Source organism: Callorhinus ursinus, unplaced genomic scaffold (assembly GCF_003265705.2).
Source record: "Callorhinus ursinus isolate GAN/ISIS: 27379988/994484 unplaced genomic scaffold, GSC_fseal_2.0 scaffold17, whole genome shotgun sequence".
Lineage (NCBI taxonomy): Eukaryota > Metazoa > Chordata > Mammalia > Carnivora > Otariidae > Callorhinus > Callorhinus ursinus.
In genome coordinates, this window is record NW_027397079.1 from 17622210 (window position 1) to 17639025 (window position 16816).

Here is a 16816-nt window from a genome sequence, read left to right on the forward strand (position 1 = left end):
TTTTATTATTCAAGTATGGTCAGGCCAGCAAGTCAGGAGACCAGGGTCGCTGAAGAGATGGTTACAATTCCCAGAGAGGGGACACGCCATGCCACGCCATGCCACACCATGCCACAGGGGGGCACCCCAGAGACGCACCAGGTTGGCCAGGAGGAAGAAGGAACAAGGAGAAAGCCTGGGGAAGAGATTTTGTTGTGGGTTCCACAAAATACACAAGCAAAGCAGCAAAAGCAGGTTTAGGACTGGCTGGTTTGAATTATTTCAGTGGGCCCTGGAGCAGAGAGCGCTGTGCTATCTGGGACCTGAGCCTGGGATATGAAGGCAGGTGGACAGATAGGGGCTTGGACAGATAGCAGCTCTGTAAAGGAAGTGACTCAAGTACGGGTTCTGGATTGGCTAGTTGTGCCTATGAAAAGTGGGTCCTCTGCTGTCTCTAAAGCTGGCTAGTCCCGTGAGGGACAGTCTCTGCCCAGGTCAGGGGGGCCTCAACACGAGAGCATCAAGGATATAGAAAATAAAACATAAGTTAACATACCGAGAAAGAAAACAGGGTGTCTATGGAACTGAAAAGGAACAAAAATTTTCACTGGATTTTTTTTTGTACCTTTTGAGTTTTGTACTCTGAATGCATTACCTGTTTGTAACCAGTCATGTAATTTATGAAGTATGTTATACACACACAGGCACGCACGTACCACACATCTGCTTTCCAGTCCTGGTAAACAGAATACAGTGATAATGAATGGTACCCGCCAGAACCTGAGAATCACCGTTCTGGGCATTAGGTACAATACCGTGATACAATTTTGTGGACAAAAGTGTACAGTAATCTGTATTTCTATAAACTCTAGAAACACACCCAGGATGAGGCTAAGTTTCTGCTTAAGATAAATCTAGAAACTCAATTTTCACTCCTTAAAACACACACACGCACGCACACACACAAAATGGTTAAAAAGACTACTACTTATTACATAAGGTTTTAAAGGTATAGACCTATTTATGGCAGTTCTAAATTTAGTAAGCCCTTTTTTTTCTTCAATTAAAAATAGCTGCAGGGCACCTGGGTGGCTCAGTGTTAAGCATCTGCCTTCGGCTCAGGTCATGATCCCAGGGTCCTAGGATCGAGCCCCGCATCGGGCTCCCTGCTCAGCCAGGGGCCTGCTTCTCCCTCTCCCACTCCCCCTGCTTGTGTTCCCTCTCTCGCTGTCTCTCTCACTGTCAAATAAATAAATAATAATAATAAAAATAGATGAACTTCTGCTTCCAGCCAGGAGATCAGATTTACCCCCCACCAGGAAACAAACAAAATGGACAAAATAAATGAAATAATGGCTTACGGAATACCAGGTATCAAAAACAGCGAGCCATCCCTGAGATGGGAAACAAAAGGAGGCAAAACCTACAAATGTCCCAGCTTAAGAGCCTCAAAACAGTTTCCAGACCGCTGTCCACTCCCAGGTGAAAGCAAAGAGAAATGGAGGTATATGTCCACACGGAGACTTATTCTGAGATGTTCACAGTAGTTTGTAATAGCCATAAAGGGCAAGAACACAAATGCCCATCAACAGGTGACCGGATAAATTATAGTGTACACCTATGCAAAGGATATTCAGCAATAAAAAGGAACATACTTTTGGTACTCACTACAACATGCATGAATCTCAAAGTAAATATACGCTAAGTGCAAGAAGCCTTACCAAGAAAAAAAAAAAGAGTATACATTCTGAGTCTATTTCCATAAAATTTTAGGAAATGCAAACTAATACACAGTGACCAAAAGCAGATGAGTGGTTGCATGGGGATGGGGGCAGAGGGGAGTTGGGGGTGTACAGAGAGGCCAGGGAATCTTCTGGAAGAGACGGACACATTCACTGCTTGCGTGTGGGAATGGTTTCATAGTTGTACTGCTACGTCAAAACTTACCAAATGGTTGACTTTAAATACGTGCCAGGCACCTGGGTGACTCAGTCGGTTAAGCGACTGCCTTCAGCTCACGTCATGATCCTGGAGTCCCAGGATCGAGTCCCGCATCGGACTCCCTGTTCGGCAGCAAGTCTGCTTCTCCCTCTGACCCTCCCCCCGCCATGCTCTCTCTCTCAAATAAATAAAATCTTAAAAATAAATAAATAAATACGTGCCAGTTGTACTTCAATACAACTTCTTAAAAATAAAGAGCACTCCTTGCTTCGCATCCAAAACTTGAAAATACCAAATACACAGATAAGAGAATAAAACTCTGGTCTTTTCTAAAGCACGCCCACACACAGAAGTAACACTGCGAAATCATCTGCCGTTTATGAAAGTAGCATATCTATCACTCCTCAGAAGTTAAATTGTTAACACTGAGTAAGACGACATTTTGCTGGGGTGGTTTCAGTTTCCTGAGGCTACTTGTGAATCATGAAACCTGTAAGGTGCACACTGGTCCCTATTGTTCAGGACCCCCCTTCTTCTCTGTCCTTGACCTGAGAAGCTGTAAGGCATCTGCAGGAGGAGGCTCAGACAATTTTAACTGTCTCTGCTCTTTTCTGTCTCCCTCTTCAGCAAGGGCAGGATTTATGTTAAGAGCAGCAAATTTAACAAACAAAGACTCTTAAAGACAGAGAACTGATGGTTGCCAGGGGGGAGGTGGCTGTCAGGTTGTGGGCGGGGGCGGGGGGGGTGGTAGGGAAGGAAAAAAAAAGAAATTTACCTTGAAGTTGGGCATAATCAAACAAAACATGTTACAAAAATTCATGGTGTCAAAGAAGTGTGTGTGTCAGAAAAGGAAAACAGAGTAAGTCTCTTCTGCTTGTTCACCCTGAGAAAGAAAAGCCCTGCCCCCCTACTTAACGACCCAAGAACCATACGAGATTCAAAGGACAGTTCCTGGCACCATAATCAAGCACAAAAAAAAAAAATAAATAAAAATAAAAATTCAAAAATGTTCATTCAAACCTGCCGCTTAGAACCCAAAATTCAGAGCATCAAATCCAGGCCTAGGAAGGATTTTTTGTTTCGTTTTTTTAAAAAAAAATGTCCTACTGTGACAAAAGGAGGGAAAAAAAGCACCACAGACAGGTTTCCCTCCTTCCCAAAATGACTTGGTGACATCATCGGATTTAGATTTCTATCAAATGTTCCGAGGAATTATAGCCACATTCTTGAAAATAGGTCATTATTTATAAAAATAGCATAAATATTGGGCCTCCTGGGTGGCTCAGTTGGTGAAGCGTCTGCCTTCAGCTCAGGTCATGATCCCAGGGTCCTGGGATCGAATCTGACGTTGGGCTCCTTGCTGAGAGGGGAGCCTGCTTCTCCCTCTGCCTGCCTCTCCCCCTGCTTGTGCTCTAACAAATAAATAAAATCTTAAAAACAAACATAAATAGTCTCTGAGCCGTTCTTCTGGTTTTGACGGTTTTCCAGCACGCGTAGCCATTCTCCTACATACTCCTCTAACTTGATGGCTTGGCCGCTAATAATCATCACGCCATCAAACTGTCCCCCAATATGACAAACACCTCCTACCTCTTCTCCAGCCATCCACTTTCACCACCTTCAAAACCAGCCCCGTAACCTGTTCAAGGGGCCTCATCCTCCTCACTACACCCCTCCCATCAGTCTGTTTTCTCACCTCCTCCGGAGGCGTTCATCTGAGCCCGGGGCCACACCATCCCGTACCCCACAAGTTTCCCTTTGCCATTTAACTTAAGCAGACTGGGAACTTTCAAAGCATCTCTTAACGTGCTGTATACAGAGAGGCTCAGGAAGTTCGTGATGGGAAAACAACTGACCGAATGGCAATGAATTTAGGCTTTCTCTAGTCTACTGGACGTTCTGATAAATCCAGGGTCCTAAACTAATCTTTACCACCAAGGAGCAAGTAGTTTCATTTTACTCCATCAAATGTGTTTATCTTGGATCAATCTACTAAAATCTTGATTATCTTATGCACAGCGAATAAAGCAAATGTAGCACATGCAAATGGAAGAGGCAGAAGCATCTTTCCCATAAATTATTCTGAGTGGTCTGCACTCTGCGTAGACATCCCTCAATAGGCGTGCAAAACGCTCATCACTAATCACATGACGGAAGGACTGGGAAGCCAGTTTTCCCCATGATCCCAGGGGTGTAAGCCTCCCTACAGCCCAGATCTCTTGATTTCCAGCCCAGTGATTTTCCCACTCATCCATTAATTATTAAGGAACATGATTTAGGGTCTCCAGGTGGTGTTATGGTCAGTAAATCACGGGAACTTTCTTCTGCTAGACTCTTTCATCAGCTTCCACAATCTGGCCTCCAATAATACCAATCTACCCATTAAAAACAGGTCTGCTTTAAATGTTTTGAGCAAGATGTACACTTTGAAGCACTGCTATTTGGGCCCTGAGGATCAGGCTCAAAGTTTCTGCTGAGTTGGGGGGACAGGATCATCTGGAGACAGGCCTTGTAAAGCTCTATTTAATCTTTAATAATGCCCAAGCTAAAAGATGCTTATTTCTTGATCTTTAGAGACTTTACACGACGTATGAAATCGTGAGACTTCTTTACTAACCATACAGTTTGTAATATACTTCACAACAAAAACATTCTGGGTTCTAATGATAGTTATCCTCCACTCTTATCTGTCTTCAACTCATAAAAAAATAAAGCCTCCTTGTAATCCTTCTGAATTTGCTCCCGTCATTCCGCCAGCAGGATCATGTGCTTCCCACCCAGGGGTTGCGGAGAGGCTGTGGACTCCTGGAGGGGATCTATTCTCCCTGAAGGTCAAAAAGTGTCTGCAGACGTCCCCACCTAAGGGCGGTCAGAATCGAGAGCTGGGAGGGGAAGCCGCAAGGCCACATGAGTCACATTTCTGCGAGACACAACAGCAGACCAGTGGAGTGGTCATTTCAGAGGCCCCGGAGAGAAGCAAGGTTTCGAGGCTGCCCCGCAGCGGCTCTAACCGGCATCAGCTCTGTGTCTCCTTCCTTCTCCATAATTATACATCATGCCCAGACCTAGAGTCCTGGCTCAGATATTCAAAAGGACATTTACTGCTCACTTGTCTGCCTGTCTCTGCCCAGAGGACTCACCCTAATCTAGAAGAGAGAGAGAAGACACAGGAAAAATGAAAGCATTTTAAAGTCTAATTCATTGAACAATTGTAAAATTAGAGGTAGTTCTATTCCTGAATTATCGCCTCAAGGCTTTAACTTCTAGATTTCTCTCGGCTCCCAGTTTGACTCCGAAATCCTGTGAAATTTTTATAAACTTACCTTTCTCCTTTTAGGTTTTATTTCACAAAAATGAAGCTGAACTTGGGTTACCACTTGTGCAGTAAAAAAACAGTAGGCAACGAGGCTGCCTGAACAAGCCTCTTGTGAATCATTTACAGATGCGGATTCTAGTCTTCATGTTCCTATGTAATCTCTTAATTCCAGCTTTCCTTCATGGGCTCAGGCTCTGGCACCCTGCCCCCAACACTTCCAAAACAACTCTCAGATCCTGTTTCTCTCTTCTGTAATTAAATTTCTAGATGGCTCAATTATTCTTTTTAAATTAATTTTATTTTTTGTCTTTATTTTATTCTATTTCATCATGATAAGTGCACTCTTTAATCCCCATCACCTATTTCACCCATTCCCCCACCCACCTCCCCTCTGGAAACCATCAGTGTTTTCTCTATAATTAAGAGTCTGTTTCTTGGTTTATCTCTCGCTCTTTTGTTTTTTCTTTGCTCATTTTTTTTTAAGTTCCTCATATGAGTGAGATCATACAGTATTCGTCTTTATCTGACAGATTTACTTTATTATACTCCCTAGCTCCATCCATGTTGTTGCATATGGCAAGATTTCATTCTTTTTTATAGTTGAATAATACTCCATTTTTTGTTGTGTGTGTGTTTGTGTACCACTTCTTCATCCATTTATCTACTGATGAACAACTGAGCTGCTTCCGTTGTTTGGCTATTGTAAATAATGCTGCTATAAACATTGGGGTGCACGTATCCCTCTGAATTAGTGTTTCTGTATCTTTTGGGTAAATACCCAGTGGTGCGATTGCTGGATCATAAGGTAGTTCTATTTTTTTTTAACTTTTTTTTTTTTAATATTTTATTTATTTAGGGACACCTGGGTGGCTCAGTTGGTTTAAGCATCTGCCTTCGGCTCAGGTCATGATCCCAGAGTCCTGAGATCAAGCCCCACATCGGGCTCCCTGATCGGCGGGGAGCCTGCTTCTCCCTCTTCCTCCTTGTGCTCTCCCCTCTCTCTCTAAAGGGAGAGCACAAGCAGGGGGAGTGGGAGAGGGAGAAGCAGGCTTTAAAAAAAAATAACATTATATATAGATAATCGATGCGGGGCTCAGTCCCAGGCCCCTGGGATCACGACCTGAGCCGAAGGCAGATGCTTAACCGACTGAGCCACCCAGGCGTCCCTATTTTTTAACTTTTTGAGGAACCTCCATACTGTTTTCCAGAGTGGCTGCACAGTTTGCATTCCCACCAACAGTGCAGGAGGGTTCCTTTTTCTCCACATCCTCACCAACACCTGTTGTTTCTTGTGTTGTTGACTTTAAGCCACGGTGACAGGTGTGAGGTGATGTCTCATTGTACTTTTGATTTGCATTTCCCTGATGGTAAGTGATGATGAGTATCTATTTTTTCATGTGTCTGTTGGTCATCTGGATGTCTTCTTTGGAGAAATGTCTGTTCATGTCTTCTGCTCATTTTTAAATTGGATTATTTGTTTTGGGGGTATTGAATTGTATCAGTTCTTTATATATTTTGAATACTAGCCCTTTATCAGATATGTCTTTTGCAAATACCTTCTCCCATTCTGTACGCTGCCTTTTTGTTTTGTTTCCTTTGTTGTGCAGAAACTTTTTATTTTGATGTAGTCCCAACAGATTAGTTTTGCTTTTGCTTCCCTTGTCTCAGCAGACACGTCTAGAAAAAAGTTGCCATGGCCAATGTCAAAGAGGTTGCTGCCTGTATTCTCCTCTAGGATTTTTATGGTTTCAGGTCTCACATTTAGGTCTTTAATCCATTTTGAGTTTATTTTTGTGTATGGTGTAAGAAAGTGGTCCAGCTTCATTCTTTTGCATGTGGCTGTCCAGTTTTCCCAACACCATTTGTTGAAGAGAGTGTCATTTTTCCATTGGGTATTCTTTCCTGTTTTGTCGAAGATTAATTGATCATTCAGCTGTGGGTTTATTTCTAGGTTTTCTGTAGTGTTCCAATGATCAATGCGTCTATTTTCGTCCCAGTACCATACGGTTTTGAAGATGACAGCTTTGTAATATAACTTGGAAGTCTGGAATTGTGATGCCTCCAGCTTTGCTTTTTTTTTTAAAGATTGCTTTTGCTATTTGGGGTCATCTGTGGTTCCATACAAATTTTGAGATTGTTTGTACTAGTTCTGTGAAAAATGCTGTTGGTATTTTGATAGGGATTGCTGTAAATGTGCAGACTGCTTTGGGTAGTACAGACATTCTAATAATATTTGTTCTTCCCATCCATGACCATAGGGTATCTTTCCATTTCTTTGAGTCATCTTCAATTTCTTTCATTAGTTTTTTATAGTTTTCAGAGTATAGGTCTTTCACCTCTTTGGTTAGGTTTATCCCTAGGTATCTTATTATTTTCAGTGCCACTGTATATGGGATTATCTTCTTAATTTTTCTTTCTGCTGCTTCATTATTGGTGTATAGAAATGCAACAGATTCCTGTACAGTGATTTTATATCTTGTGACTTTGCTGAATTCGTTTATTAGTTCTAGCAGTTCTTTGGCAGAGTATTTAGGGTTTTCTATGTATAGTATCATGTCATCAGCAAATAGGAAGAGTTTTACACTTCCTCCTTAACCAATTTGGATGCCTTGTATTCCATTTTGTCATCTGACTGCTGTGGCTGGGACTCTCAGTACTATGTTGAATAAACATAGTAAGAGTGGACATCCTGTCTTATTCCTGACCTTAGGGCTCACTTTTTCACCATTAAGAATGATATTAGCTGTGGGTCTTTCATATAAGGACTTTATTATGTTGAGGGATATTCCCTCCAGAGCTACTCTGCAGAAGGTTTTTATCATGAATGGATGTTGTACTTTGTCAGCTCAATCATTCTTAAGTCATTTTTTAAAAATTTTTAGAGTGTGCACGCACGCATGGGGAGAGGGGGGCAGAGAGAGATCTCAAGCAGACTCCATGCAAAAGTAAATCTCATATATTCAAGATAAATCTTGTACTAAAGTTTACTTTCAACAATCAAGACAGACTCTAGGAATGACAAGAGGTTTAAAAAACCAACATTTTAACGTGTTTTTTAAGAGACGAAACACACACACTGATCTCTGTCTGGTATCGTACAGCTTTGGTACACAGATACTGACCTCCAGCTTCTTTCTACCTCAAGAACTGCTTTAAGTTCAACAAAGAACATGACAAAGTAAGAACAGTACCAAAAAAAGGGAGGGGGATAGCAAAGACTGGTAAAGAAGTGGAGAATACCCCCTTAATTCTGATTTTTGTATACTACTTCCTTAATATATGAAATAGACAACCCAGTAACGGAAAAGGCCAGCGCCCGCCCCCCAACCCAGAATAAGGAAAGACATGATGGGGGAACGTACGTGCATTACAGCCAATCTCCCTCTTCAGAATTTTCTGCTAACCAGATGCTACTGAAAAGTACCGCATCACTGAAACATCCCCGAGTTCAAAGGCCAGTGATCTGGTAAGAAGTTTTCTTTCCTACAAATAAACTGTCCTCTCAATGTCTCACGGCGATTCTGTTTTAACTGTGATCAGAACACCAAAGAGAAGGACACAAATGATAGCCAGGTGGAAGCTCTTTTTTGTGTGCGTGAAATGAAGCAAGAACGGAGGGGGGAAAAAAATCAAGAGGTGCTGTCAGCTGTAAAAGGACAAAGATTAAAAGTTGATAAGGATTTTGGAAGAGGATTTTGGAGGCAAGGAGCTAGGAGCCACCCACTTACAAGCAGGGGGTCAGACCCTGGGGAAACAGAAGGAAAACTTGATGTGTCAGTTCAAGAAAGTCACTGCTCCTAATTTGAAAACTGTTTCATCTTGATCCCTTCCAGCCTGCAGAAACACAGCACTGCTCCAGGAAAAAATTCTAAAACTACACAGAAAAATACTGTGAATTGTGAAATAAAATTCCTCTGATAATTCTTCATAAAAAGCGAAGTTCAGAAAATTGGAACACTTAAGCAGCAGTAGAATTTGCAGTGAGTTTAAGACAGATCACTAATTTAGGAGCTATTATGAAAACACTGTATTTGTTTTTTCACCTGAAAGTGAAATTCTACTAATGAGCAAAGCCATAAAATAAGCTCTATAAAAACAAGTTCAAAGGGGGGGAAAGGAAAACATTTGGACTAAATTCTCATCAGGAAATAAAGCCTCGTTTTGAAAAACTCATAAGGGAAACGATTTATCAAAATAAAGGGGTAAATTAAGAAAATTCTTAATTTTCCCATATCAAGAAGTGTAAGCATGAACATTTCACACAATACTATTACCACGTACCTGTTTTAGGATGTATTGAAAAAAATCCTTGGGGATTTCCACTCGTAATTTTGTACATCAGCTTGTCGTTAGAGCTAGAATCTGGATCAAATGCCTCTATTTGGACCACCGATACATCCTTGGGGGAATTTTCTATTATTTCTGGATAATAAACAGGGTCTGACGTCTGTGGTGCATTGTCATTGACATCCTCAACCTCTATGTAGATCTCTATAAACGAGGAGAGAGGCACGACACCCCGATCCGCTGCATAGACGGTGAGCCAGTAATGGGAGGTGGACTCCCGGTCCAGTCGCTCTGAAGTCTCCAGGACACCTGTAAAGAAAGACAATGACATGTCAACAACCAACTGCCGCGCTATCCAGGGTCAACCCAAATAACAACTCTCATTTCTCGGGGCTCATGTGTCACTTAGAGCTGCGCAACCTTGGGCAAGTTGCCTAACTTCTTCCTATAAAATGGAAAGAAGAGTATGTCCACAGGTTAATTAAATGAGCAAATACACACGTTAACAATCAGAAGAGCACTCGACACGTAGCGTCGGCTATAAAGGTGCCTGAGCATTAGGCGTCAGGCACTATGCGGAACACTCGACAAGGAGTATGTCATTTAAGTCTCAAAACCACCCAATAAGATGGGCACTAAGAGATCAGCTAATGGTCCGATACTCTTGGGTTTCCAGAGACGAAATTCATGACCAGCTGAGATTTACGGATTTTTCCAGAGGTTAATCAGGGACCCAGAAACAAAGTCAAAAGGCTGTGGCCGAGCTCAGAGTCCACAGTCTAGCAGCTCCTGCTTCCAACACAGCATTCCCGTGACCACTGCTAAGAGTTTACAGATAAAGAGGCTGCATCAATCCTCCTCGACACGCCGTAGTCTGGTATACACACCCTTTACAGTGGCCGAGAAAACAGAGCACAGCATTTCAGAATCCAGAATAAAGGTTTGCTCGAGTCTCTTGTGCACGGAATGAAACCCTCTAATCCCCTTGGGCTAACGGCAAGACAACCAGTGTGCTAAAAATATAAATTCTCCCACCACAATAGAAGCTCCACAAGGGCAGAGGCCACATCCTTCTTGAATACCAGTACAGCACCTGACCCAGAGCCCAGTAATTATTAAATGAATGAACAAAAATTAATAGATGCCTTGGGCGCCTGGGTGGCTCAGTCGGTTGAGCGACTGCCTCCGGCTCAGGTCATGATCCTGGGGTCCCGGGATCGAGTCCCGCGTCGGGCTCCCTGCTCGGCGGGGAGTCTGCTTCTCCCTCTGACCCTCCCCCCTCTCATGTGCTCTCTCTCTCTCTTTCTTTCTCTCAAATAAATAAAAAAAAACTTTAAAAAAAAAATTAATAGATGCCTTAACTGAAGGCGGTACAGAAAGTCCCTCAGTTAGGACCCAAGCTAGAATACATTTCCTACTAAGTCCACCAGTAAAAAGTGAGTTATGGGATTACAAAGAAGACGGTGAAGCGGTCTGTCATGTTCTGGCCTAGCCACTAAAACCAGTCAAAACCTTACTTAATCCCAGGATTAGCCACTTCTCAGAATGACGATAAAATGGAAATATCCATTACTCTAAAAGGCAAATCCCACCTTTTTATTCAATGGTGTGATCCAGTCCTTTGCCTTTCCCAAAATATGTCACTCCATTTTTTCCTTGTGCATTAATCATTCTGAACGAATGCTACTTTTGGGGTTTCAACACTATGGTCCAGGCTGGACTCTGGAAATCCTACAACTCTAGCATTACCGGTTTCCCATTTAATGCAAAATACTACAGGAAAAAGAGCAAATGTCAATTTAATCTGCACTGAGAAATGAAACAGTATCTCAACCAAACATAAATCTGTATTTCTTACTTTTTGATCACTGCATAAATGTAAATCTTTGCTTATGTGAAGTAATTAACATCACAAAAACTCATTTGTTTTGAATGTCAGATCATTGTATCTAACACTTCCCGAAAGGTTTACAAGTTATAAATACGAAACTTAACTAAACATTAAAATGTGAAATAGATGATCACGAAATGAGTACCGCTATTCAGAAAGCATTATCATTTACAATTGTTTCATTAATTCTTAGCAAATGCTCAAAATGGATCTGTAATACTCCTAGAAATAACGAACAAAGCCTCACAACTCTCCCTATGCAGCAGAGGTAACGGTCAGAAAAACTGAACATGTATTCCTTTTTGTCTGTTCCAAACATAGTCTATGCATACCCAATCTGTTCACGAAATTAGTAAAGTTCTACCTGTTTTTAGCCTGAAAGAAGAGTGTCCTTAGTGACCAAGGAAAAATAATCTTTTCCAGTTTCTCTTTTCATCACCCCCATCAAGGGATATAAAGGAAGTCAGGGAATAACAGAATGTTCTCTCTACTAGGATTGCATATTTAATAAATGAGTACACATATGTTCCTCTGTGTTCTGCCATTAAAATGTAACATAATTCATTTGACAGGTGAAGTGTTAGCAAATCTCAAGAAGACAGCTACATGGTGCTTGTATTCACCTCTTTCTGGTTCTAATACTCAATTCATGCTGCTATCCACTTTTTAAAATTGTGTCCCTCTAAGTGTGATCTGTAGACATCTAATAATAATGGTAATTATAGAAACAAATTTGTTCACTGTTTACTACCTACACGCACTACCGCATTTAGTCATTAGAGCCAACCTAACTAAACATGTGGTCTTATTATGCCCACACCACAGATGAAAACCTCAGATTAAGAGAGATGAGGACCTTTCCCAGGGTCATAATAAATGACAGAACCAGAGTTCAAACACCACAAGTCTCTGACCTCAGGGTCAACAAAATGCCACCAGTCCGTGGCAGTATGACAAAAGTGTAGTAAACAGAATTTAAGGTGAAAACTCTAAAAAGACAAGTGAAACCTCTTACTCATTTTTTTACACATCAGGATTCAGAAGGACTCTATTAAATGTTCATTCACATATAATAGCTTTCTCCAGTTTCAAGGTGGAAGGAAAAAAGGAAAATATATATTTCATTTTATAAATAAGTATACAATATAAAATGCAAGTACAAGGTTTAAATCACAGACAAAAGCAGCTATTTCTTTTCCATCAAGTTCTGCTTCGAGTCTAGTCTGTGAGCACCCAGACTGCAGTGCTCAGTTGTGGGATGCGTTCTACTGGGAGCGACCCTTCTCTTCCCTCTCACCTGGCAACTAGAGGATCAACCATATTCTTCTTTGCAGGATCTCCTAGCCACCATTAGGAGGGGAAGTTTCCAAGACCCAGGTTAACTTGCAGATATTACTAAACATTAAAAGTTACAGAGCAGGGGCGCCTGGGTGGCTCAGTTGCTTAAGCGGCTGCCTTCGGCTCAGGTCTTGATCCCAGGGTCCTTGGATCGAGCCCCACGTCTGGCTCCCTGCTCAGCGGGGAGCCTGCTTCTCCCTCTACCTGCCGCTCCCCCTGCTTGTGCTTGACAAATAAATAAGTAAATAAAAGCTGGAAAGGATAGGAAAAGGAAAGAAGAAACACAGCCCCAGTCAACAGTTACGAGGCAGAAGTGGGATCTGAGTGGGTCTGACTCCAGAACTCAGGGTCTTCACCACAGGCTATACGGTCATGATCGGGCCCAGCATCACAGTCACACGCTCCACAGCACGAAGGACACTGGGGGCCACGAGGGGCTGAGGCCATGAGGAGAGGCTACAAGTTTTCAATTGCTTAAGTAAGGGTCCTCCTTAAAGGACAATAAAAGAGAAAAGATTCAAGGACCCCGCTTGGTCACAGACGTTCAAGGGCAGTGCCCAAGTACTATTCTAACTGCTGATTCGAATTATAAGCACTATTTTAAAAGCAGAAAGTAGGTGGGAAAAGACCACACATATGCAAAGCTATTTTATGTTCTGCTTTCTCATCTGTCTGTTCAGTCACGAGATACATCCAATGAAGACACCTATATGTGCCCAAAGGCATAAACCATAAAGCACCGTACTGAGTTCCACCTTGAATCTAGGAAGAGCGGACCACTGGTCCAGGACTGGCTAGAAGCCGTCCACATAATACAGCAAGAGAGACGGAGTAGCAGGTCTAGCCTTGGCGCCCTCAAAAAAAATCTACAACGGTAGGCCAGCAAGCCCTCAGCAATCCAACAGTGCAACTCCCTTGTTTTTACAGAAAGTTGAAAGGATGTGCCGTGTGTAGGAAGCTAAGCAGGTATAGAGTTTAGAATCCAGAATGAGGCACAGAATGATCATCAGAACTGATCATTCTTTACAGGAGTCCTGGGCTCTGAGACGACCTGCGGTGTCCACTCTTCCAGTCACGGTGTCCATATTCCTACCTACCCGTGTTCCCAGTCCTTCTGGGAGCCACAACCAGCATGGACGGACGGACTTCTTCTGTAACTTCGGCAGTACCTTCATTCATTCATAAAAGAGAAGTCTTCAAAATTCCACACGGAGGGCTTCTAGTTAGTACCTTTGACACCGGAAAGCAACAACTAAGACTCCCTGCCAGCAATGGAAGTGAATCTCCAGTTTACTCTTAAATCTCCACCTCACCCCTACTTCTCTCTCCCCATGACCCAGCTTCCAATAACCACTTCTAACAACCAGCTTCCAATAACCTACGTTACAAATTCCCTGAAGCAATTCTCTAAGGGACCAACAACAATTATAAATACCCAAACTCCAGTCTCTAAGGTACTGCTCATTAACACATGCCACAGTGATACCATACTTTCTGGGCACGTATAGACACCCACACACAAACTCTTCCCCAGTGGTCTTCCCCGTGCCTTCGAACTTCTTCCCTTCTTTCTCTGCCATCTCTGCTCGTATTTTTTTATTCTGCTCTCACTTCTGAGAGAGCAACAACGGCATGCAACCAGATGATCTGTGAGTCCATCCTGTGAGAGAGAGAAGCGGAAGCCCAGACCTTCCACTGCCGTCCCTCCAGCCAGACAAGGACAGATCAGTGCTCTAAGTACCAGTGCGAAAGGTAACGTGAGAAGGACACCTTTCTAATCCCCAGGTTCTGGTACACGAGCGGTAGATGAGGTAGGGGTGCTGCTTCATGATTCCGGGGTGTATATTTTGAGTAAGGAGACAAGTTTAGACAAGCCTGTTATATGCACCACCCAGCAACGTTACAAGGAATCATTCCTTTGCTTTAATGAAACATGAGAGAGGCAGTAAATGACTCGCTTTCCAACCTCAAGAATACAATGAAGACATTTTCAAGAAAGGTTGTTAATAAGCTGAAAAATTTGAAGGAAGCCGGAAATCTGGAGCTATTAAAGTAAAAATGTTTATCATTCCAAACATACTCTCCAGGATTTCAAAGCCACCACCAGATGTCACTATGGAAACTGACTTTAAAATGTGCATACAGTGGAACAGCTAGACTGAAAGGGCGAATAAATACGACGTAATTGTTAAAAGAGCTTGACCAATGTGGCTGAAAACGGAGCTCAGAGCAAAAGTTCTAGAAGATTCATGCCTGTCCATATATAATAATTTAGGCAGGTACTGACGCTGTCTTTCCACAGCCTGATTATTCCAAGGTCAGAGTGTACAGTATTAGTTGCTCAAGTAAATGATCCAAAAGTACAGAAAGGTTTCCAAGAATAACTAATTCCTACTACCCACCACTGATGGCTAATGATGTCGTTAACTCGAATATCGTCCTTGATTGAATAGGAAAGGCCAGCGTGTCCTCCAGCTGACAGACGTGGAACAGGGTGCTTTCAACACAGTCATTTTTAAGGCAAAAGTAAAATTATATGTAGCCACTATACCGCCAAAAGTATTTTAACTAACTCAAATTTCCATGGCCACAGAACATCTTTCTTCCTGGAATTTTCCTATTTTCTTTGTTGAACAGGTCTTGGCCCCTTATCAAGCCCCAGTGCCAGAAGTTTCAACAAAAACTTGCTATTTCAGATTCTTCAGCTACTCCAGCTCAAAAATACTTATCATCAGAATTGGCCTGGCAACATAAATTTGCAAACTTTACTCTCCTTTCTGGTAGATCATGCCACATGATATTTATTTATTTTTTTAACTTTTCTGGAACCAAACTTAAGACAGCAATTATATGAAAAGCCTCTTTAGTCAATCACAAGAAAAACTTAAACACGAAATATAATTTTGGATAATATGTTCCCTACAGGGAACAAGCAACTGGCCACTCCTTCCTCCAATTCTTAGTCTCCTCATACACAGAACAACTCTTCTGGAGATAAGTGTTTTCCCAAATATAAAAGCAATACTCAATTTTTAAATTTTTTTTTCAACAATACACACTTTAAAAGAACAGATACCTTCTACACACTAGAGATGCAGCATCTATGTGTCTGCAATTAATCCATAAATGGTTACTCAATTTTTTCCTAACTAGAGAAAAATCAGAAGAGCCTCAGTTTGTCACATTCAGCATTAATCTGCTATGAAATTATTTTTAAAAAGTAGACTATAAGCTCCCTCTTAAAATGCAAGCCTTTGAAAGCAGAGATGTTTTGCCTGTTTTGTTTAGGGCATGGTAAATAGTGGGAGCTTGTTAAGTGTGGGTTGTTGAAAAAACGATGTCTTTACACCAACCAGGTAATTCTGATAGTCACAGACAAGAGGAACCGAGGAGACAGAGGGACTAAATGTAATGGGGGAGCCTGCATAGAATCTTGGACCGGAAAAAGAACATTAGGAAAAAGCTAAGGAAATCTGAATGAACTATGGGCTGTAGTTAATAAGAATGTATAATATTTGTTCATTAACTATAACAGACATACACTAATGTAAGATGTTATAGGGTGAACTGTGTGTGGCATAGGGGCGCTATGGGAACTCTGTACTATCCACCCAATTTTTCTGTTAATCTAACTGTTTCCTTCTTTAAATGATAAAATTTTTCTGAATCTGTTTTTATCTCATTTTCATGAAATACTAAATTTTTTATATACACACACACACACATATGTGTATGTGTGTACATATACACACACACGTAAATGAATTTTTTTTTTTAAGTAAGCTCTACACCCAGCACGGGGCTTGAACTCATGACCCTGAGATCAAGAGTTACAAGCTCCACCCCTATAAATCAAATTTTTAAATACAAATAAAGTATATATCCCATGCTTTTAATAAAAAGGTCAAAATAAGTAAAATGAATTAACTACACAGCACCTCTCATGGACCAAGCAAACTGCTAGGCAGTGTACCAGCACACTGCACAGTTCAACGGATACCTCTTTGCCCTCTTACAGCTAAAAACTGAGTAAGTCATACTGTAAAATTCTCCAGTTTAACTAA

The 16816-nt window shown here is 41.7% G+C and overlaps 1 protein-coding gene across 3 annotated transcripts in view; it reads right to left on the reverse strand.

The window, feature by feature from the left end:
- Nucleotides 1-16816, reverse strand: part of FAT1 (FAT atypical cadherin 1) — a 125361-nt gene that overhangs the window by 60073 nt on the left and 48472 nt on the right. For all 3 annotated transcript variants that reach the window (XM_025886264.2, XM_073902339.1, XM_073902340.1), the window contains exon 3: nt 9518-9832. In XM_025886264.2, coding sequence (XP_025742049.2) covers nt 9518-9832 — 315 coding nt within the window. The remainder of the gene's footprint in view (nt 1-9517; nt 9833-16816) is intronic.